This window comes from Geotrypetes seraphini, chromosome 14 (genome assembly GCF_902459505.1).
Source record: "Geotrypetes seraphini chromosome 14, aGeoSer1.1, whole genome shotgun sequence".
NCBI classification, from domain to species: domain Eukaryota; kingdom Metazoa; phylum Chordata; class Amphibia; order Gymnophiona; family Dermophiidae; genus Geotrypetes; species Geotrypetes seraphini.
Genome location: NC_047097.1, coordinates 30,254,192 through 30,278,176, shown reverse-complemented (window position 1 = coordinate 30,278,176; position 23,985 = coordinate 30,254,192). Strand labels below are relative to the sequence as shown.

Genomic DNA, 23,985 nt, shown 5'->3' with positions numbered 1-23,985 from the left:
GGCAGAGGAAGCAATATCCCCTGCTCCCCCAGGTGCTGAAATTCAAAATGATGCCTCTGATCCCTAGTAATAGATTTATGGTACTACAAGTAACGTTTAAGCTGCCAGATGAGGGGTTTTGATGCCTACATGGGGGGATGTAGGGAGATGGTGGTGGAAAGAATGTTAATACCATTGTGGGGAAGAGAGTCTAGAGGCATGGGAGAGGGAGAGGAAGTTCCACCAGTCTGCACCCACGCTGGCACTTTTTACAGCTGTGCCAAGGCATGCACAAGCTGATGGGGATTTTTTAATTTTATATGACAGACATGGCTTCCCACTGTAAAATGGGAAGTCCACATCTATTAGTTAGGCACACCCAAACCACGCCCAATCTAATTTCCTCAAAATCTCTGAATGGTGTGGATCTCCTGGGCTTTCTGAAATCACAAGTACATGTAGAGATACTTCTAAAATAAATCTCCAAAATCTTCAATCCTGATTACATTCAATTGTAATTGTAAGTCAGGCCTAGACAAGAGGTTGGAACCTCTTTTCTCCACATCAAACAAAAAAATAATGCTTGAGAACACATGCATATTTAAACCTTCCCTTCCCCTAAGAGAATATACATAATACTCACAGTGCTGGGTAAAGCAGGAACAGGCATAACTGCACTGATAAGTCCATCCGGAGACTTAGAGCTTAAAAAAAATTGCATATTCTCAATATAATCTTTATGCAACATGTTCTTTATATATTGATCACCTCCTCTTAACTTTATTAATATGTGATGCCCGTTGAAAGTTCTCTTACGTACTAGTATGCTTGCATGTATACCATTTGCCGATAATGTGTGTGCTGGTCTCTCCAAATTCATTTGCCATATACATTTTATATACAGCTCACCCTCTGTATTCGCAGGGGTTAGGTGCAGAGCCGGCCCGTGAATAGGGAAAAATCCCGAATAAGTTTTTGGGCCAGCTCTGACCCACCTCCGCCTCCCCGGATCTTACCTGGTGGTCTAGCGGTGATGCGAGGCAGGAGCGATCTTCCTATGCTCCTGCCCCGTGCAAAGCCATCATCAAAATGGCTGCCGTGAGTTCCCATTGTAGTCTCAAGACTACAACGGGAACTTACGGCAGCCATTTTGATGATGTCTCTGCACGGGGCAGAAGCGTAGGACAATTGATCCTGCCCTGCATAGCTGCTAGACCACCAGGTAAGGTTCGGGCAGCCTGCAAAAAGAAGAAGAAAAAAAATTGTGTATAATTGAATTCATGAGTAGGGAAACTGCAAATCCGGAGGGAGAGCTGTATATAATATTCATGATTTGTACAGTTGGTTTGTTTCATGTTTTATTTAATATTTATACATTTTGTTCATTTATCTTATAAAATTAATAAAAATATTTGAACATAAAAAATTTTCATGTTCTCCTCCATACAAAAACATATTAAATGCCAATTTTAGGCTTGATATTTTACCAAGGCCCTCTTTTACTAAGGTGCGCTAACCGATTAGCGCATGCTAAACGCTAATGCATGCATGTTAGTCTTTGGACGCATTAGTATTTAGCGTGCGCTAATCAGTTAGCGCACCTTAGTAAAAGAGGGGGCAAGTTTTAACAAATCCAAAAAGTTGCCTATTTTCAGCCTGTGACTTGGTTGCCTTCCTTGTTTTTTCTTGTTTTATAAAGGCAACATAGGTGTCTCCCAAAATCCAACCCCAATAGCTCAGAAATTTATACCTCTGCTACAAAGAAGGTGTAAATGTGCGCATGTACTCCACCGGTATAGGACGCCGGTCTCAGCAGCTGCCTAAGCAGCTAAGATTCCAGTTGACCAAGGTGCCTGCTTACCGGCTGCTGCTACAGCTTTGGGTGAGGGAGGGAGGGAGGGGGTGTTGTCAGACCAGCTCTGCTGCTTTGGAGAATGGAGGAAGGGGGGGGGGATTTTTGTGTCTGCCACGATGCTTCAGGAGCTGGAGGGGAAGGAGGGAGATTTGTGGCTGCCGCTGATGCCTTCGGGCTGAATGGAGGGTGAGAGGACATTGGACTTTGGACGTTGTCTGAGGAACATTTTTTGCTGACAATTTTTTTTCTGGTTGGTTGAGAGTGCTGGTTTTTTGAATACCAGTTAACTGAGATTCTACTGTAAAATGGTTGACTCCTTGCTAGACTGTGCCTATTGCAGAAAAAATTTCAACTGCAATAAGGCTGACAATTTATGTTTATTTTGAATTGTTTAATTAGAAGCATCTGTAAGTAACTGTCCAAAAGTATATTAGTGATATGTTTATGACCTGCTCGAATCTGAGATGATCAAATTAATAAAACAATCTTTACCACTACAGAAACATTTACAGGAGTGTTTATAATACCCACCTGTCTCGCAGCAGTATCATGTTGGTTTCTTTGCCCCAGGCTGCCCTGATCAGATAAAGTGAACCATTAGTACACCATGCCAGGATCTGAACTTTTGGCTTAGCAGGTATACTGGGAAACTGCATTTGGTTGCTATTGATGTTTGAGTTCTCCAAGAAGTAGATGTCTTGCATGTGACATCCTTCTGGGAGTGCGATCACAGCAAGGGGTGATCCTAGAAATGGAAAACACAGTCACGGCATGGAAGTATGGGAAAAGGAGGGAAACATAGAAGCTAGGCCCATGGGGAGGAGGGGACATGGATGCTGGACTTCAAGTGGAGGGGATAGGAGAGAACATGGATGCTAGGCCCACGGGAAGGGACATGGATACTGGACTGCAAGTGGGAAGGGGACACGGATGCTGGAATGCAAGTGGGGGGAAATGATGCTAGACCTGTGGGGGGGAGGGGACATGGATGCTGGACCCGTAAGTAGGGGGGAAGGGGATGAGAAGGAAGCCCAGAGAAGAAAGGAGAATGAGAAGGAAGAGATACTTGGCCATAGAAAGATGGAAAGAGAGATGCCAGGCCATGAGAAGTGGGGAACGAATTCAGGGTGCAAGCAAGAGAGGTGGGGGTGGAGGGACATGGATGCTGGACCTGCAAGTGGGGGTGGGGGATGGTAGAGAGAGGAAGAGTGAGTGACCAAGACCAGGAAGGGGATGGGAAGGGAGGAAGAGATTCCTAGCCAGTGGAGAGAGGGAGAGATAGATGCCAGACTATGGGGGCCAAGGAGGGAATTCAGTGTGCAAGTGAGAGAAGGGAGGGATTTAGAAGGAGACAGAACTGCAGTTGGAATGAGAGAGGGAACTGAGGAAGCTGGAACCTGAGAAAGCAAAAGGCAGGAAGGAATTTCGGGCCTCAGGAAAGGAGAATTCTACGCAAAACACTACAGATAAACTTTGCAGAATTTTGAAATATTGTGCACAGTATTTTCAAATCTTTTGTATTTTGCTTTGCGCAGAATTCCACCAGGAGTAACAGTAGGGTCCTGGGAACCTAAACTTGGATTACTCCAGACTACAACAGTACAGTGTATCAAAGGGAACTGCCTATGCAGTGATTTGGCTGCCAGTTACAGACTGGAATAAATTAATATGAAAAATCACCTGAATACTTTATTTCCCATACTATAATAGTCCCATCTTCACAACCCAAAGCCAGGAAGGAAGTGCAGGAACTAGCAGCTGAACACACAATTGGAGCTGCACAGGGCCACACAACATCAGGTTTTGGTTCAGAGTCTAAAAGAACAACAAAGGATCTCAAGGTTATAGCCAAATTTACGACATACAGAATAAAACACATTTAAACATGTTTCCTGACCTGCAGAGAAATGTATTTAAGACTTAAAAAAACACTCTGGAAATCTATATTCATATCCCACTATGCTGGCAAGCACTTAATTATGTCTAATAATTCCTTCATATAGGGAAATTTCTCCCTGAGATCTCCATGTAATTGCTCAGAATTTCAATAAATATTATGCTTGTGCTAATTCAATTTGCCTGGTATTTGGTTAAACATCACATGAAATGTTTACATTGTTTGAGCAGACAAACCATTACCCCCTTAAGTACAGATGAAGTGACATTTTTTTCAATTTTATTTTTATTGTAATTTACCAGTATAATCCAAGGAATACTATTTAGAAATACAGAAAAAAAGATAAAAATTCTTACAAGTTAATGTGGAAATATAAATATATTAACTAGAAAATATACAATAAAAAAAATTATAAACATATTAATAAAGAAACATATCCAGTCCACTTCCAGGTACCATGCATAGGAAGTGGCATCAGACGGGGTCGCCAGCAGCATGTTGTTGACTGCCGCGAGCAACAACTTCAACTACAGGTACAAGGGAAGGGGGAGCGGGCGCGGCAGGCAGAAGCAGGGAAAGAGCAGGGGGGCCAGAGATGAGGGCGGGGAAGGGGCACCACCACCCCAGGTGTCTCTCACCCTTGCTACACCACTGATGATACGTTAAGGGAGGATCGCCAGGTTTCCTAGTGTAGTGAATAGCAGCCATCTCAGAGAACTGCGGGCTTATGTCAGGCAAGTTTTGCTTGCCCACAAAGTCTGCTGCTTGATGTGCACCACTGCAGTGGACATATTGAAATTACTCACCTGTAGCTGGTGCTCTCTGAGGACAGCAGGATACATAGTCTCATATGCAGGTGACATCATCCAACACAGCCCTTGCATGGAAACCACTCTCCAGCTTGTTTACACAAAGATTGTGAGAGTGTTGCATCACACGTGTGTGCGCCTTGACCTAGCCAGTCAAATATCTAACTTACAGCATATAACTCTGAAGTGGAGGAGAACAGTTATGTAAGACTTTGGATCCTGCTATCCTTGGAGAACACCAGATACAGGTAAGTAATTCTATGTTCTTCAAGGACAAACAGGATATTATAGTCTCATATGTTCAAGCTGCCTTAAAAAAAAAAAGGGGGGAATAATAAAATGATTACTTAATTCTAAATGTTGCCTATTTTAAGGTTTTCATCACTTTTGAAATTTTTTTTTCTTCTTTTTCCAAACATTAATGAACATAAGAAAATAAGAATTGCTGCTGCTGGGTTAGACCAATGGTCATACGAACATAAGAATTGCCGCCGCAGGGTCAGACCAGTGGTCCATCGTGCCCAGCAGTCCGCTCAAGCGGCGGTCCTTAGGTCAAAGACCAGTGCACTAACTGAGATCAACTCTACCTGCGTACGCGTACGTTCCAGTTCAGCAGGAACTTGTTTAACTTTGTTTTGAATCCCTGGAGGGTGTTTTCCCCTATAACAGCCTCCAGAGGAGCGTTCCAGTTTTCTACCACTCTCTGGTTGAAGAAGAACGTCCTTAAATTTGTATGGAATCTATCCCCTTTTAAATTTAGAGAGTGCCCTCTAGTTCTCCCTACCTTGGAGAGGGTGAACAACCTGTCTTTATCTACTAAGTCTATTCCTTTCAGTATTTTGAATGTTTCGATCATGTCCCCTCTCAGTCTCCTCTTTTCAAGGGAGAAGAGGCCCAGTTTCTATAATCGCTCACTGTACGGCAACTCCTCCAGCCCCTTAACCATCTTAGTCGCTCTTCTCTGGACCCTCTTGAGTAGTACCGTGTCCTTCTTCATGTACGGTGACCAGTGCTGGACGCAGTACTCCAGGTGAGGGCACACCATGGCTCGGTACAGCGGCATGATAACCTTCTCTGATCTGTTCGTGAGCCCCTTCTTTATCATTCCTAGAGTTAATGTGTGGACTGCAGCTCTTCAAATTTCGTCTATGGAGGTTGACCTCAAATGGGTTACTGACACAGCCATAGCTCTGATAATCTAAACTGTGACACGACCCTCCAGAGTCAGCCTAGCTTAGACCTAAGTGGAGGAAATGCAATCTGTTGACCAGTTTGAAAGACTGCCCCCTCTTATTTAGGTCAAAAGAAATAACAAGCTTGGTGAACTTTCAATATGCTTTAGTCACCTCCATCTAGAAGGCCAATGATCCACTGCAGACCAAAATGTGTAATGTACTTTCACCTTGAAATTTTGGGAAAAATGTTGGGAGAACAATTGGGTTTAGATGAAATTCCAGCAATATCTTAGGATAAGTGCAAAGGATCACTCTATTATTGTAAAATTTTGTGCAAAGTGGATCAGCTACTAAGGCTTAAAGTTCACTGTCCCTGCAGGCTGCAGTGACTACCACCAAAAACAAGACATAAGAACATAAGCCGTGCTTCTGCTGGGTCAGACCTGAGGTCCATCATGCCCAGCAGTCCGCTCATGCGGCGGCCCATCAGGTCCAGGACCTGTGTAGTAGCCCTCTATCTATACTCTTCTATCCCCTTTTCCTTCAGAAAATTGTCCAAACCCTTCTTGAACTCCAATACCGTACCAAGTCCTATCACTCCCTCTGGAAGCGCGTTCCAGGTGCCAACCACACGTTGGGTGAAGAACTTCCTAGCATTGGTTCTGAATCTGTCCCCTTTCAATTTTTCCAAATGCCCTCTCGTTCTTGTAGTTGTCGCAAGTTTGAAGAATCTGTCCCTCTCCACTTTCTATATGCCCTTCATGATCTTGTAAGTCTCTATCATATCCCCTCTAAGTCTCCGCTTCTCCAGCGAAAAAAGCCCCAGTCTCTCCAATCTTTCAGTGTATGAAAGGTTTTCCATACCTTTTATCAAACGTGTTGCTCTCTTCTGAACCCTCTCGAGTATCGCCATATCCTTCTTTAGGTACGGCGACCAATATTGGACACAATACTCCAGATGCGGGCGCACCATTGCCCGATACAACGGCAGGATAGCTTCTTTCGTTCTACTTGTAATACCCTTCTTGATTATTCCTAGCATTCTATTTGCTTTCTTAGCAACTGCTGCACATTGTGCTGACGGCTTCATTGTCATGTCCACTATTACCCCCAAGTCCCTTTCTTGGGTACTCTCACTCAATAACAGCCCTCCCATCGTGTAGCTGTACTTCGGGTTTCTGTTTCCTACATGTATGACTTTACATTTCTCTACATTGAACTTCATCTGCCATCTCGTCGCCTACTCCCCTAGTTTGTTCAGGTCCCTTTGTAAATCTTCGCAGTCCTAGCCCCATTAAATAGCTTGGTGTCATCTGCGAATTTTATTACTTCGCTCTTCATCTCCGTTTCTAGATCATTTGTAAATACATTGAATAGCATCGGTCCAAGCACCGACCCCTGCAGAACACCACCTGTGACCTTCATCCAGTCCGAGTAGTGGCCCTTCACTCCTACCCTCTGCTTCCTGCCTGCCAACCTATTCCTGATCCATCTGTGTACGTCTCCTTCCACCCCATGGTTCTTTAGTTTCCGAAGTAGGCGTTCATGGGGTACCTTGTCGAAGGCTTTTTGGAAGTCTAAGTATACAATGTCTATGGGTCCCGTTTATCCATCCATTTGTTAATTCCTTCGAAGAAGTGCAATAAGTTCGTCAGGCATGATTTCTCCTTGCAGAAGCCATTTTGGCTTGTTTTCATAAGTTTATGCCTTTTTCCATTTCTTGAATGAATTCTTCTTATCCCCTATCGCTTTCTTCACTTTAGTTATCCACGCCGGGTCTTTTGTTCGGCTCTTTTTGCACCCTTTTCTGAATCTGGGGATATACCGATTTTGTGCCTCACTCACCGTGTCCTTGAATAAAGACCAGGCTTGCTCTACAGTCTGCCATTTCTTTGTGTCGTTCCTGAGTTTCTTCCTTACCATTACCCTCATCGCTTCATAGTTTCCTTTCGGGTACTTCAGCAACAGATATCTAGTGGCTTAAATGGAGCTTTCATCAGCTGTATTAAAATTATGTTGCGATCTCATTACACCGCAGAAGGACTGGTGGAAAGTTTCAATATGTTCCACATTCACTTACACCCTATGCGGTTTATAAAGATATTTTACTGCATATTGTGCTGACAATGTATGCTTAACCATATTGTATATCACCTTGGGTGAATTTCGTCACAAAAGACAGAAAATAAATCCTAATAATAGTAATTAAATAAATAGAAGAATGCCTTCCATTAAACGAACAACTAAAGGCTGAGCAGAGATGGGTTCACCTTCTATTTGGAGATAAGTGTCAATCTTAACAGATATCAATGTGTAATAACAAACTTTTATTGATTTTGACCGGAGTAGCCATCCAACATATTACTAATAACTGGAAAGATCATAGTAGGCTTAATTTTAAGTTTTGGTGGAATTCAGTATGTCACATATATAGAATGGAAAGATCAATAGCGGTGCAGAATGGAAATTATAAAAACTTTATTAAAATTTGGGAGCCATTAACATCCTTTTGTCATGATTGATGCCATTTTTCTAATATTTTTCTATTAACTATGTAAGATTTAGGGTTGGGTGGGGGGTGGGTTTCCATTATATGAAAATAAAAATAACTAGAGGGATTTCAGGGTGGGAGGGGGAGGGTTATATTTATAATTATAAGATATAATGATAAGATGTACAAGTGCTTAAATTTATTTTATTTGTTATAAATTTTGTACACTTGATGAAAGTTTTAAAATGAATAAAGAATCTTTAAAAAAAAAAAAAACAAACAGATTTTGACTTGAGATGTAATTCTGAGATATGGAAGGTTTTCAAGCAGTTTTTGTGTCAGACAGGAAAAAGAATAGAGGGCTTCATCCTCACACCAGACAGCAAACTTCCATTTAAAACTATAAGACTGTCTAGTGGAAACTCTTCTTGAAGCTAACAGAACCTGAGATAAGTTGTCAGGCAAGTTTAGGAAATCCACTACCTTCTCAATATCCAAGCCTTGAGGGCTAGGGACTGCAGTTTAGGAGGGGTAGCAAGGATTCCTGATCCTGAATTATTATGGTAGAAAAACAAATGCAAAAACTGCAGTGATGATGTACAAGAAGCAAAGTCTTTAATGAACAATCAATCAAAAAATAAATATAAATAGTCATAAAACAGTTTGTATCCAAAAGGATTGATGAACCCGGACCCGACATGGTCTGTGTTTTGAAGAAACACTCCTTCCTCAGGGGTCCTAAAATGTATCATATGCAAGAAAACCTGATGAATAACTACTGGAGTCAGCGGTAAACAGCTGAGCAAACTCTGAAAGCTCCTACGCATTGCAGGGCAAAAGTAGAAAACATTCCAGTCTCCAATGATCTTTGAAGGAAAGTTCCAGAAGAAGTGGGAACCAGGTCTGTCTCAACCAGTAGGGGGCAATCAAATGATTGCTCCTCAATCATCTCTTAATTTCAGAAGAATTCTTATTTAGGACCCCTTTCACAAAGCCATGGTAGAGATTCTTCTGCAGTAAATGGACCAAAGCCCATAGGAAATGAAAGAGCTTTGATGTATTTGCTATGGGAGAATTGCTATCGCAGCTTTGTAAAAGGGGCCCTTAGAGAGGTATTGGAGGATATGCATACATAAGGCTTTCCCTTCAATGAATGAGGAAGTTATCTGAGGCTAGTCTGCCATGTAAACTCAGTCTAGAGTAGAACCGAGAAATCTTCTTGTTGTACTGACTGGGAAAAAGGTCTATCAAGAAGCACCCCACTCTTAGAAACAGAGAAAAATTAAGGCAGATAAAGATCATGTAGCCTATCTAGTTTGCCTAATCATGCAATCTACTATCCTCTCCTCTTCCTTAGAGATTCAACATACTTGACCCAAGCTTTCTTAAATTCAGATACAGTACATTTTCATCTCTACCACCATCAACAGGAGGTGGTTCCATGTATTCACCACCCTTTCCATGAAAAAGTATTCTCTGAGTTTATTTCTGAGTCCATCCTCTTTCACCTTCATTCTATGCCCCCTCATTCCAAAGTTTCCTTAAAAGATCTCATTCTTAAAAGATCTTCTGGGCCATGCCCTTGTCCAGTGACCATTTGTGAGCTTGCATAATGTGACTTAGGGCTCCTTTTACTAAGCCACATTAGGGCATTAACACGCGGAATAGCACGCACTAAATTGCCCCGCACGCTAGATGCATTGAGCTGGCGTTAGTTCTAGCCATGTAGCGCAAGTTTAGCATGCGCTAAAATGCTGTGTGCTACAAACTCTAACGCAACTTAGTAAAAGGAGCCCTTAGCTTGTCTGCCAGACAGTTGTTTTTCTCTGACAGATACTTAGCTCTGAGCAACATCATTTAGCAGATGGCCCATTCCTACATTACGACTGCTTCCTGATACAGGAGGTTCTAACCTTCCCTTCCTGCTTCTTAATGTAAGACATTGCAATCTGGCTATCTGTTTGAATATACAGTATGATTTGATAACCAATCTCTGAAAACTTTGAGAACATTCCAAGTTTACTCCTAGTATTTGTAAAGAAAATTACGCACTTACATATCTTTATAAAATAGACTAAAAATAGGAGCCTTCTTGCCCTCCAAACTTAAGCAACCTGTTATAAAATTACTTTCCTATTCTACCATCATAAGTTTGCAAGTAAAGCTTTGCCAGAGATGAAAGTACCTGATTTTTCCTTGTGGGGTCTGACCAGTAAGTATTGGTAAAGACTGTACCTGTCACTCCAGTGCACACTAATGGCATTGGGAATACCTACAAAACAGGATATGATAACAAGTTCAGATTGCTACTATTGACTGATTTATACATTTATCAATCACCTCTGCTCAGTGCTCAAGATGACTTTCACACGTAAAATCAATAACCTATAATAAAATGAACAGGGAGAATTTTGTATGCTGTACTGCATCATTCTGTAATAAAATGATAAACATTTATTTCAAAACAACAAATAACCACTAAGGAGGGAATTCAACGTGTGCTACTGCTAAGATGGTCTCATTGCATAAAATGGAACCATTTGCTAAAATAGATCAACCTGTGGTAAAATGATCCATTTTAGCAGTAGTGCACATTGAGGAATTCTCCCCTTCATTTCATCTCAGCCATGATGAAGAACAAGTCAACATTTATCTTAATAACATTGCTAGTACTACTAGATTATATTTAATGCAAAGAAGTTAGACCATGTCACTCCCCTCCTTTATAAAGCTCATTGGTTGCCAGTAGAACACAGAATCACAAACAAAATTCTTTTACTAACCTTTAAAACTAGACAAAATAGTCAACCCAAATTTATTAATAATCTTCTTATTCCCTATAGTTCTTCTAAGACTTTAAGATCATCTTCTAAAAATTTTTTATCTATCCCGTCTTTGAAGTGTATCAACACAATGAGGTCTACCATTTTCTCTGTCAGTGCTCCATCTCTTTGGAATAATATTCTGGCCCATTTACAGGAAGAATCAACTCTTCACCATTTTAAGATGAAATTAAAAACATTTCTTTTTCTTGATGCTTTCGAGACCTAAATGTCCTTTTCAGGGCTACATAATTTTATTCTACCTTTTGACACCCCTCTTTTTGTTTTTTCCCTATATGTTCTTTCTTTTTACTTGATAATTGTAGTTCTACCGTTTCTCTTTTTGTTTCTGTTTGTTTTTAAATTGTTTTTAATAACTATTATTATTTTAAATGATGTATTGTTATCTCATATATGTTTTTAAGACAGCATACACTTTGCCATACAAAAAGGTAATTATAATAAGTTTAAAAAGATTTGGGGGCCATTGACGATTTATTCTAGTGATCAGATATCTTAAACACCAGAATATTGGATAAGATAAGGGGGGGGGGGAGTTTATGACAGATAATATATTGATAGTTGTTATTTATTGGTATATGGGTGGGAGGGGTGGGTTTCTTATATAATTATTTATTTGGAATAATACAAATAAGAATGTCAAGTGATGAATTAAGGTATTTCTGAATGAATGTTGTACACTTGTTATAATTTTTGAAAATGAATAAAGATTTAAAAAAATAATAATAATAATAATAAAAAAAGGACACCATTTTCCACTGAAAGTACATTTATACATAAGGGGGAGGGGGGATGGTATAAAGTTCTATTAAAGGTTTAATCAATAGATAAGAATATAATGTTTATACAATATTTTTTGATTAAAAGATTTGAGGGAAGGGTGGGTAGGGAGGGTATAAATTTATGTTTTTATGATGATATTATAAGGATATTCAAGTGATGTATACAAGTTTTAACTGATATATTATTGTGTACTTGATGTAAGATGGAAAAATGAATAAAGAATTAAAAAAAAAAAAAAAAGACAGTGTACACCGCCTAGCGGCGGTATATGAAATTTTAAATAAACTTGAAACTTATATATGAATTCTAAAACACTACTAGGCATTTTCGATAGCGCATCTAAGTCTGACTTTGGATGTTTCCCACAACACATCCAAAAGTCGAGGCAGGGAAACGTCCATTTTCAAAACCGCTAGACATCCTTTTTTTTTTTTTTCAAAACTGGCCCATCTGGACGTTCTTGTCCTTAGGATGTCTATCTTTTTTGGCCAGTACCATGGCCTCATCCGCTGGCACCTACGATGCTGTCACGGCTAACTCAATGTAGCTCCTTTGACGATAAAGAAAAAATGAATAGATGTGCTGTTGATGTAAAAAAAAGGAGGCACCGGTATCGTATGCCGCTAGCCGGTACAGAAGGAGCCTGCTGAAACCTGGTTTCCTCAATAGTCGATGCGCTTCAGAAATGACAGCCTGCATCAAAGAACGATGGCGTTGACGAGAGGCATGTATCAAATAGACTCGATGCTAGATATGCCAATGATGCTATTCGAAGTCGATGTCCACTGCGAATGGTGTCGATGAAAGGCATGCATCAAATAGACTCAATGCTAAATATGCCACTGACACTATTCGACAGGGATTGGCACTATAGAAAAGTCCAAGTCACTAGAAATCTAACTCCAGACCTAATATTTCTGAAAGGGAGGAAGAAAACAGTCTGGTAGTTTGCTTTTCATTGTTTTTATTTTCTTCTAGTTCTTTTAGTTCTTTATTTGTATATAGCTCTGGAGTCAGGGCCAGCCGGAAAGGATGAGACCGTGGTGGAGTAGAAAGAAGGCTGAAAAACCATCAACGCTGATGGCAGGGGCAAAGGTTTGAAAGTTGTTTGAGGACCTCTTGACACTGAATAATATTAATTTAATTTTTTAAATAAGGTAATAGAAAAATAAACAATAAACAAGTATGAAAATAATTGAAAAAAAGAAGCAGATCGTGTTTGACGAACTTGCTGCACTTCTTTGAGAGAGTAAACAGACAGATAGACAAGGGCGACCCGATCGACATTGTATATCTGGATTTTCAGAAGGCGTTTGACAAGGTTCCACATGAACGACTACTTCGGAAAATTGCGAGCCATGCAATCGAGGGTGAAATACTCACATGGATTAAAAACTTACTGGAGCATAGGAAACAGAGAGTGGGGGTAAATGGACAATACTCAGAATGGAAGAGCATCACCAGTGGGGTGTCACAGGGCTCGGTGCTTGGACCCATGCTCTTCAACATCTTTATAAATAATCTGGACATTGGTACGATGAGTGAGATGATTAAATTTGCGGACGATACAAAGTTATTCAGAGTAGTGAAGACACTGGGGGATTGCGAAGATCTGCAAAGTCACATAATCAGGCTGGGAATCAACATGGCAAATGAGGTTCAACGTGAATAAGTGTACAGGTAGGTAACAAAAATCTCATGCAGGAATACAGGATGTCCGGGGCAGTACTTGGAAAGACCTCCCAGGAAAGAGACTTGGGAATTCTGATCAACAAGTCGATGAAGCCGTCCACGCAATGTGCGGCAGCGGCGAAAAGGGCGATCAGAATGCTAGGAATGATAAAGAAGAGGATCACGAACAGATCGGAGAGGGTTATCATGCCGCTGTACCGGACCATGTTGCACCCTCACATGAAGAAGGACACGGTACTACTCGAAAGGGTCCAGAGAAGAGTGACTAAGATGGTTAAGGGGCTGGAAGAGTTGCCGTACAGCGAAAGATTAGAGAAACTGGGCCTCTTATCCCTTGAACAGAGGAGATTGAGAGGGGACATGATCAAAACATTAAAGGTACTGAAGGGACTAGACTTAGTAGATAAGGACAGGTTGTTCACTCTGTCCAAGGTAGGGAGAACGAGACGGCACTCTCTAAAAATAGATTCCATACAAATGTAAGGAAGTTCTTCTTCACCCAGAGAGTGGTAGAAAACTGGAGTGCTCTTCCGGAGTCTGTCATAGGGGAGAACACCCTCCAGGAATTCAAAACAAAGTTAGACAAGTTCCTCCTAAACCAGAATGTACCCAGGTAGGGCTAGTCTCAGTTAGGGCATTGGTCTTTGACCAGAGGGCTGCCGCATGAGTGGACTGCTGGGCACGATGGATCACTGGTCTGACCCAGCAGCTGCAATTCTTATGTTCTTATTTTACTTCTAACAACTAAAGCATATCTCCATTGCTCTATATGTGGCTAAAAGAACATTATAAACTCAATCCTCCCTCCCCCTTTTACAAAGCCGCACTAGCGGCTGCCACTGTGGTAACTGCCCCGAAGCCCATAGAGATTTAAAGTGTTTTGTGGCTTTATGGTCAAATATATTTTATTGAGCTCAGCAAACAGACAATAAAAGGAATCATATGCAGGAAAAACAAGCTCAAGTTATATAAAAAACCCCACCACATCATACCCGTCCCTCTAATCCCCCCCAGTCCTCCTTCCAAATACAATCCCAAAAATGATTCAGTATAAAACACACAGGTATACAGAAAATGAACAGAATAATGTAATAACACAATAAATCAGCAGTTAAGCAAACGGCTATGAGCCAATGGAGTCACAGTAGACCAATAGGGCTCCCAAGTACGTTGAAAGGAGCGCCCTGAGAGGGAGGAAAAGTCCCGCACATCCCAGCGTTCCCACATCAGGAGGGTAATCATCCGGCACCACCAGAGTGAGTAATCAGGCGCTTCTCCATCAAGCCATTTGAATAAGATACATTTCAAAGCAATAAGAACTGTCCACTTGAGGAAGGCAGCAACTCCCTTTTTACGGGGGGAAAAATGAGGTACAGCTCCAAATAAAAACAAAGGAACGAACACTGGGGCAGGCCCAAAACATATGTCACAGGCCCGTCTCAAGGACCTGACAACGAAGACAGTCAGCTGATTCACGGAATCTAGCAAGGTAAGCCCTCTTAGGAGAAATGTATAAACGAAGGACTCATTTATAATGTTGTTCCCAAAAAGTAGTATATTTGTGAAAAGCAGGCAACCTGCGAACAGCTTGTAAAATCACATCATCAGATAAGTCCATAGTAAGGTCACGAGCCCAGGCATCCAGAAATCTAGCATGGTCAAGCAAGGGGGACTCATCCTTCAGATGACGATGATGAAATTTAAGGGGAACAGGGAGCTGAGAGCCAATTGTAAAGGCCGTAGATAACAACTCCTGACAAGAAGTCGTTAAGAAGCCAGGGGGTAAAGAATTAAGGTAGTGTTGAATTTGCATATAAGCAAAATAATCAGTGGGCGGAAGATCAAAGTCCTCCCGCACTTGAGCAAAGGACTGAATCTTCCCATCATCGTCCACTAACTGAAACACATAATGAATTCACCTTGCTTCCCACTGGACAAAACTAGCCCCATACATCCCAGGAAGGAAGGAGCCATTAAAGCAGATAGGCAGAAAAGGAGTGACAGTAGAACTAGGAGAATGGAATTTACAGACCCATTGCCAAACCTTCCGGAGTGGACGGTGAAGCACCCTATGAAAAAGAGGCTCAGGTGAGGTAGAAGGAATAGAATGGAGGTAAGCACTAAAATGAGTAGTCGGAAAACAAGAAAGTTCCAAAGAAGTGTTAGTAAAAGCAGAGGAACCCCTAAAAAGATCATTAATATGGCGCATACCAAAACCAATAGTAAAAAAGCAAGGCTACCCTTGTACCATGGAGCCGCCACACACTTGTACGGCAATCTAGCCCTCTTACCAGCCCAAAGAAATCTCTGGACCAAGCGCTCCATGCGACGTTCAACACGAGAGGTCAGATAAAGAGGAAGCACTTGAAAAACATATAACCAACACGGGACAATAAGCATGTTATAAATGCACCCGGCCTAAAAGCAAAAACGGAAGGCCATTCCAAAGCTGTAACTTATTCTGAAGGGTCTGGAACAACAGCTCCACATTCATAGAGTATAAGCGAGATAAGTCAAGCGGAATTAACACCCCTAAATATTTCAACGAAGAATCAGCCCAGCGCAGAGGAAACACCCCCACCCATGTCGTACGGACCCCAGGAAAGGAGGGCAAGGCGACTGATTTCTCCAAATTGAGGGATAAACCAGAATAAAATCCAAATTCAGAAATGAGTTCTAATGCTGTCGGTAAAGAATCCGCAGGCCTAGTAAGAATCAAAAACATATCATCAGCAAAAGCCAAAGTCTTCAGTTCCATCCCTACTATTCCAAGGCCCTGAACCCCTCCAAACTCCCAGAGAGTGCAAAGCAAAGGTTCCAAAGAAAGAAGAAAGAGCAAAGGTGAGAGAGGGCACCCCTGTCGAGTGCCCCAAAGAATAGGAAAGGAGTCCGCACGTGTCTCATTGACCAACAAGAAGTCCATGGATTAGAGTATAGGGAACGTACCGCCCAGCCCAATATAGGTGAGAGTGGGAAACAAAAAGGACCAATGAACACTATCAAAGGCCTTAGAGGCACCTAAGCTGACAAACAAAGCCGGGATATGATGATATTGACAGTGAGCTAGGGCAAAAAGAACCTTGCGGACATTACAGACTGATTGGCGACCACGAATAAAGTCTACCTGGTCCTCATGAATCAGCATAAAGTGGTGAGGAGCAAGTCGATCCACTAATATATGAGATAGAAGCTTTAGGTCCACATTAATCAAAGAAATGGGACGATAAGAGCTAGGAGCATCGGTCGCCTTACCCGGTTTGAGCAATAAAGTAATAAGCGCCTCATTAGCATAACGAGGAAGGAGCCTCGAGTAAAGGCTTTGTTAAAATAAGCCAACAAAGGGCCACAACGATTAGGGGAAAGAAGACGATAAAACTCTCCAGAAAAATTATCCGGGGCCTTACTGGAGCGGAGAGCTTTAATAGCAGATTCCAGTTCCGCCGCTCAAAGGGGACTATTTTTTTTTTTATTAATCTTTATTCTTTTTTATTACTTACATCAAGTGAAATATATGTAATACATACAGTTTTAACAAACACTTGAAATTACAATCAAATATACTTATATTGTAAGTTAAAGAAAACCCTTTTATCAGAATTTTATATCAGAATATTCTTAGAAAAATTTACCCTCCCTAGCCCCCCTATATGCTCTATCCATGTGCTATGATATCTGATCAGTAGAGAAATTAGTCAATGGTCCCCAAATTTTATTGAACTTATGGATATACCCCTGTTGTAATGCCATCACTTTTTCCATTTTATAAATATGACAAATTGAGTTCCACCAAAAAGTGTAATTTAACTTAGTGTAATCCTTCCAGTTTTGAGTAATTTGCTGAATGGCGACCCCTGTCAATATCAATAAAAGTTTATTATTGTTTGCAGAAATCGGACTCTGAGTTCTCATTGCTGTTCCAAATAATATTGGACTATTAAGAGAAGACACTATATTCTCTGGAAAACGAGGAAGTCCAGAGGACTGAAGATAATCCTCCAATAACTCCGGAGGAGCATCAGCAGGAGCTTCATATAACTGTTGAAAAAAGTCAAATAAGACCCCTGAAACTGCCGATGTACTGGTCACCCTACCCCCACCTGGGGTCCTGAGAGTCGAAATCGGCTTCCTGCTGGTCTCAGCTGTTACTAAGCGTGCCATAAGTCGCCCCGGCTTATTACCAAAGCGGTGGAACCGATGTTTGTGGTAGGCCACCCATTTCTGAGAACGTAAATGAATAAGAGAATTGAGAGCCTCCTGAGTAGACAAGTAAAGTTCTCGAGTTTCCCTCGAGGGAGCCAAGTGAAACGATCGCTTAGCTGTGCGCAAGGCCCGTTCCAAAGTGATAATACCTCTATGAAGACGCTTGTTCCTTGCACACAAAAAGGAAATAATATGACCTGGAATCACCGTCTTAGCCGCCTCCCAAAACAAAATTGGGTCATCCATATGAGGGGCATTATTGGTAGAATAATCACCCCATTGGATCCGCAAAAAAGTTTGGAATTCCTCATCCTGAGCAAGATAAAACGGAAAGTGCCAAGAAGGCAAGCGGAAATAAGCTACATCCAAATGAATGTCCACCCATATCGGGGTTTGGTCCGAAATACTCAAAGGGCCAATCTCCGCTGAAACTACGGAAGGGAACAATGTTGAGGACAGAAAAATATGGTCTATCCAAGACCAAGTATTGTGAACCTTCGAAAGATGAGTGTAATCGCGAACCTCAGGGTGAAGAAGACGCCAAGGGTCCACCACAGAAAGAGTATCACAAAAGTCGGAAAGGAGCCGACTGCGGGCCCCCAACGAAATAGAAGAGGAACCCAACTTATCAGAGGCAGGATCTAAGACCAAATTAAAATCTCCCAAGATAAGAAGCGGTTCCGCAGAGTAATGAGAGCAAAGCTGAATCAGCTTCTGTAGGAAAGAAGATTCCGATGAATTGGGGCCGTAAACAAATAGCAGCAGGTAGTGCTTATCACCCAGCGTCAAGCGCAGAAAAAGGAATCTACCATCAGCAGCTTTAGCAAGGACCTGAACACCTAATGGCGAAGTGGTCTGTGCGGCTTCCATCGATGTGACCCGGGATTCAAGCTCCCCTGTGCGCCTCGTGGTATCGGCTAGCACAGTTTCAAAGGCGGTAAGTTGTCCCGACAACTGTTCGAATCTTGCTTCCAAAGTCCTCACCATGGACGCAGAGAGTGCTTCAATATGTTCCGCTGAAAGGTGAAGCGTGGGGCCTAACTCAGGCGCCGCCATCTTGGGGTCGATTTTCTGAGACCGGGTCGACTTTTCCTTTTCAGCACGAGTAGCTCTCCCACTCATAATCGGGCTCAGATGGTGGACAAACTTGTCCATACACCGATGTCGCCCTAATCACAGCAGATTGGCAAAAGTAAAAGAGTAGGGTGGGAGGTAGAGGCCCCGAGGCCCGGAGCTCAAGCAGGACGCGTCTTACCCTGCTCAGCACATCATGTGACTCCCTCTGCCGTTTGGCTTTATAAAAGGGGGTAAATGTTAGCAATATGAAACAATGATATATATCTTACTGAAAACAAAGTAACAGGAGATTCCAAGGTACTGCTTACCTGTCAGAGATTTGCTGTCACTTCCCATCTGCAAAGTTTTACCAGGCATGAGAAAGTAAAACATTGCTTCACTATGTGAGAGAAAGAAAAAGCAAAATAAAATATAAGGAGAAAAGAAGCATCAGAAATCAAGTTTCTAATTTCAACAGGATTTAAATTTTTAGCACATATTTTTCTTTATTATTTCAGCTTTCCTTTTTCTTTGCTGCCTCTCTACTTTTTCTCCCTATCCCACCTTCACCAGCTCCTCATGACTGCACAAAAGGGGATCCAAGATCCCCTGGTCACAGACTAGAATTAAAAAACTCTTCTCAAGTTGAATCCTTTTTTTCCTCAGCAAAGGTGTCTTTGCATTGGAGCTCTAATCCTGAAGACACAGATGTAATTAGAACCACTACCAATCAAAAATCTTCAGTCTGCAGTGTAAGAGTTGCTGGGACCACCATCCAGACATACAAAAACTGAAATCATAGAAACTTATAATCAAATGCACAGTGGAGAAAAACAGACCTCAATAATTCGCTCATGAACTCACAAAGTGTCCATTAGAGTCTATATCCTCATGGGTCTGTAAAAAAAACTTCACATACATCAAAATCAAAACTTACATAATCTTGTCTCTCTTCAGTATGTGTCTTCTTACGTGAAACTTATAAAATATGATGGCAACAGTAGTGAATACATGAATGTATATGCATTGAAAGAAACAGTGATTTCAGCAATATACACACTTTCATTTCAAAGCATGCCCTTTTGCGCCTGTTGGTATTTTATAAAAGATTATTTAATGGTGTATGTCACAGGTGTCAAATTCCCTCCTCGAGGGCCGCAATCCAGTCAGGTTTTCAGGATTTTCCCAATGAATATGCATGAGATATATTTGCATGCACTGCTTTCATTGTATGCTAATAGATCTCATGCATATTGTCTAGAACTTTGCAGCGCACGAAGATGGCTGGGTAGAGGATTAGCTCTGTTGTGACAGGCAAATTTTATTAAGATTTTGGCAGTTAAAATTAAATAAAAGTGAAGGAAAAGAGAGAATTGAAGTAAGAAATGGCTTCGGGTAAAACTAGTAAAAGTAATCCGGTGAATTCAGGAGCAGGAAGTAAAAAAAGAACAAAAATTGATTCGGTATCCCCGACAGCGGTCCCTTTGCCTCAGGAAGAAATTGATAACAGTGATTTGATGAATGAACTTCAGAAAATTAAAGAAATAGTAAGTGATAACGCTAAAAATATAAAAGATGTGAAGAAGGAAATAGAGAGTCTGACAAATAGAATGCAGGCAGTTGACTTCAAAATTGAGCAGTTAGAAAAGCATGCTGAGAAATCTGAGGCAGAGATGCTGGTGTGTAAAAAAGATCACAGAGAAATAGAGGCGTTGAAAAAGGATTTTGAAGACTTATCAAATCATGAAAGAAGGAATAATTTGCGTCTGATTGGGATACCTGAGGGGATTGAGCAGAATGATCCTATTCAATTTGTGACTAATTTTATCCCAAAGATCTTGCCATTTAAAAGTTCTTTTCCTTTGGAGATAGAAAGAGCACATCGGATACCGATGAAAAGATCAAATAGTCAGAAGGGTCCCCGTCCAATAATCTTTAAGCTGCTAAGACATCAGCAGGTGGTAGAGATTATAAAGCTGGCTAAAACAAACAAGGATCTTAAATGCCAGGATTCTAAGATCTTTATAGTACCTGACTTTGCAAAAGCTACAGCCTACAAAAGAAAACAGCTTTTGGATTTAAGACCTAAACTGAGAGCAATGGGAGCAAGATATGGATTGATATACCCTGCTATTATGAGGGTAACTTATGAGAATAAAACTTATAATTTTGAAGAAGCAGGCAAATTACAGGAATTTCTAGATCAATATAATTTGCCTATGGTTTCATGAAATTATTTAGAAAATGTAATAAATAATATACTTAGATTATTTTTGGTTTATATTTTTGAGTGAAAATTGAAAGATATTTTATAAAGAAGGAAAAAGTGGAAAAAAAATAGAAAAGGAGAAAATATTTTCTAGAAAATTGTTGCAGTTAGGTTTAAGGGGGATCAACATTTCAAACAAGATTTAAAGAAAAGAAATGAAAAATTTTAAAGAGACAATAAGAAAAGAAGAAAATAAGATTTTGACAAGGTAAGAAGAGGGATGGAGCATATAGGAAGTGAAGAAAATATGAGGAACAATTATAAGATTTGGATGGTTTCTTAATGTGAATTTATAATTTGCATTTGAGCGTGACTGAGATAATATGAGGACACATAAATGCTGCATTGGAGAAATGTGGGAACTTAGAATATAATAAGATGAAAAATACAAAAGACTATTGATGTAAAGAGAAGAAGATGTGAAGATGGACTGATGGAAATGACTTGAGCATTATTTAGATTTACAATTTGCATCTGAAATTGACTGAGATATAAGGATGATGTTGCAAAAATACTTTAATGGAGAAAGATGAAATAGCAATCTGCAAGAAGATGGAATAAGAGACTGAAACAGCAGGATGAAGATGTACAAGTGTTACAGTTGTGCAGAATGGAGAATAGACTGTAATAGATTGAAGATGCAATGAAAATTAATGAGAGTTTTAAAAAATATGAGGTCTGCTTGGTTGAAATGTTTGATCCTTCTTTTGATGTAAGGTTAAAAAAAAAAAAAATGAATATTATAGGATGGAGTGATGTATGTTCCATTGAAGTTGTGAGAAACTTAGGTTAAAAAAAAAAAAATAATAAAATAATAATATTAATCTTGGGGGGGTATATATTGTAAGAAATGGTTTCCGAAATATTGGGTATATACTTTTATAAATATATTAGAGGTATATGATGGAAGAATGTTTGGAAATTTGAATGAGAGGGGAAGTATATAATAAAGAATTATAGTAAATATAGGTATTTAGGGTATTGAAGAATGGATTGACTGCAGGATAATTTAGTGTTGGTTGTTTGAAAGATTAGAGAAAGAAAAATGAGTATGTTATTGCCTGTGGGGAGTTTATTTTTGCTCAGTAATATGTGCGTTTCGAAGTTTGCATTTGTGTTAGGGGAGGGGAGGGTGGGGGATGGGAATAGGGGGGATGGGGAAAGAGGGGAGGGAGGGAGACTCATATATTGGTTTAAGGAAAAAGAAAAAATGTATATTTTATGTTTGAGTGGATTATATATGTATTTTATATTTTATTTGTAAAATGGGTTTTAAAATTTTTTCTTTGAATGTAAATGGCCTTAATCACCCTATAAAAAGGAAAAAGGTATTGGAATATATTAAACAACAAAATATAGATATATGTTTCTTGCAAGAGACACATTTGTCTGGAACAGAGTCTATGAAGCTGACAGATAAGTGGATAAAACAATGTTTATTTGCACCAGCGGTAAAAAAGAAGGCAGGAGTAGCAATATTGATTAATAAAAAATGTTCAGCAACATTTAATATGGTAAAGGCAGATCCTCAAGGAAGGTGGGTACTTGTTGACATGAGCATGGGCAGTAATACAATGGCGTTACTAAATATATATGCACCTAATTCGAATCAAAGTGAATTCTTTAAATCTCTACAACAATTAGTTTTACCACTGGCTACTACTAATTTAGTGGTGGCTGGGGATTTCAATGCTGTTATAGATCCAATAATGGATAAAAAGCCTAGTAGAATTATGAAATCAATGGGATTAGAAAATTTGATACAAGCATGTAATTTGAAAGATATATGGCGTATTCTTCATTTTAATGATCGGGAATTTACATTTTGTTCACATGTTCATCAATCGTTTTCAAGAATTGATTATATATTTGTTTCAGATCAGATTGTACAGCAAGTTGTAAAAGCTGACATAGAACCAATAGTAATATCTGATCATGGTGGTGTGTGGATAGAAGTTAACTTATTAGATCAAGATAATTTCAAACCTGTATGGAGGTTTGATAATACTTTGCTTGCTGATTCTAAATTTTGCACTGAATTTCAGATAAAAATGAATGAATATTTCAGACTTAATGACCTAGAGGAAATGTCGATTGGAATATTATGGGATGCTTTCAAAGCAACTATGAGAGGACAAATTATATCATATTCTGCGTATAAAAAGAAACAGATAAGAAAGCAATTTGCAAATTTGGAAAAAGAAATTAAAAATTTGGAATTAAAATTGGTTAATAAATGGGAACAAGAGACATTTCAATTATTGTTAAAAAAAAAATGTGAATATAATGAAATTTCCTCTGGATTAGTAAGGAAAGATATTTTTGCTCAGCAAACGATGTATTATGGTAGTGCAAATAAGGCTGGAAGATTATTGGCAAATTATTTAAAAGCAAAGAAAAGAAAGGAGAAAATAAGCATAATTAAGGATGAATTAGGATATTCTCATTCTCAAATTGGAAATATATTAAAACAATTTTTAAAATATTATAAGTCACTGTATTCTTCTGAGTCTTATTTAGATAAAGAGAAAGATGGGTTGGATTTTTTGAGTTTAGTTAAAGGACCTAAGGTTCCTGATCATATAAAAGGAAGTTTAGATAAACCTATATCATTAAAAGAGTTACAAATGGCATTGAAATCCCTTAGAGTTGGGACCGCTCCAGGTGGAGATGGATTTACAGTGGAGTTTTATAAAGAATTTCAAATTTCCCTTTTACCATATTTATTAAAACTATATCAGGACCAACTGAATAAAGGTTGTATATCAGGCACTATGGCAGAATCTTTAACTATTGTTTTGCCAAAGCCAAATAAAGATCCAACATTGGTGTCAAATTACAGGCCTATATCTTTAATAAATGTAGATGGTAAAATATTAGCTAAGATTTTAGCATTAAGATTGGCTAAAGCTCTTCCGAATATAATAGGAATAAAT

General features: G+C 39.9%; 1 protein-coding gene across 17 annotated transcripts in view; it reads right to left on the bottom strand.

Moving 5' to 3' along the window:
- The window catches only part of WDR93 (WD repeat domain 93), a 384,961-nt gene that overhangs the window by 28,122 nt on the left and 332,854 nt on the right, over positions 1-23,985 (bottom strand). For 16 of the 17 annotated variants that reach the window (XM_033921071.1, XM_033921076.1, XM_033921082.1 and 13 more), the window contains 5 exons: positions 19,110-19,180; positions 10,392-10,478; positions 3,515-3,649; positions 2,366-2,579; positions 623-683 (listed from right to left, as the gene is read on the bottom strand). In XM_033921071.1, coding sequence (XP_033776962.1) covers positions 623-683; positions 2,366-2,579; positions 3,515-3,649; positions 10,392-10,478; positions 19,110-19,180 — 568 coding nt within the window. The remainder of the gene's footprint in view (positions 1-622; positions 684-2,365; positions 2,580-3,514; positions 3,650-10,391; positions 10,479-19,109; positions 19,181-23,985) is intronic. The other variant, XM_033921084.1, reaches the window with a different exon arrangement.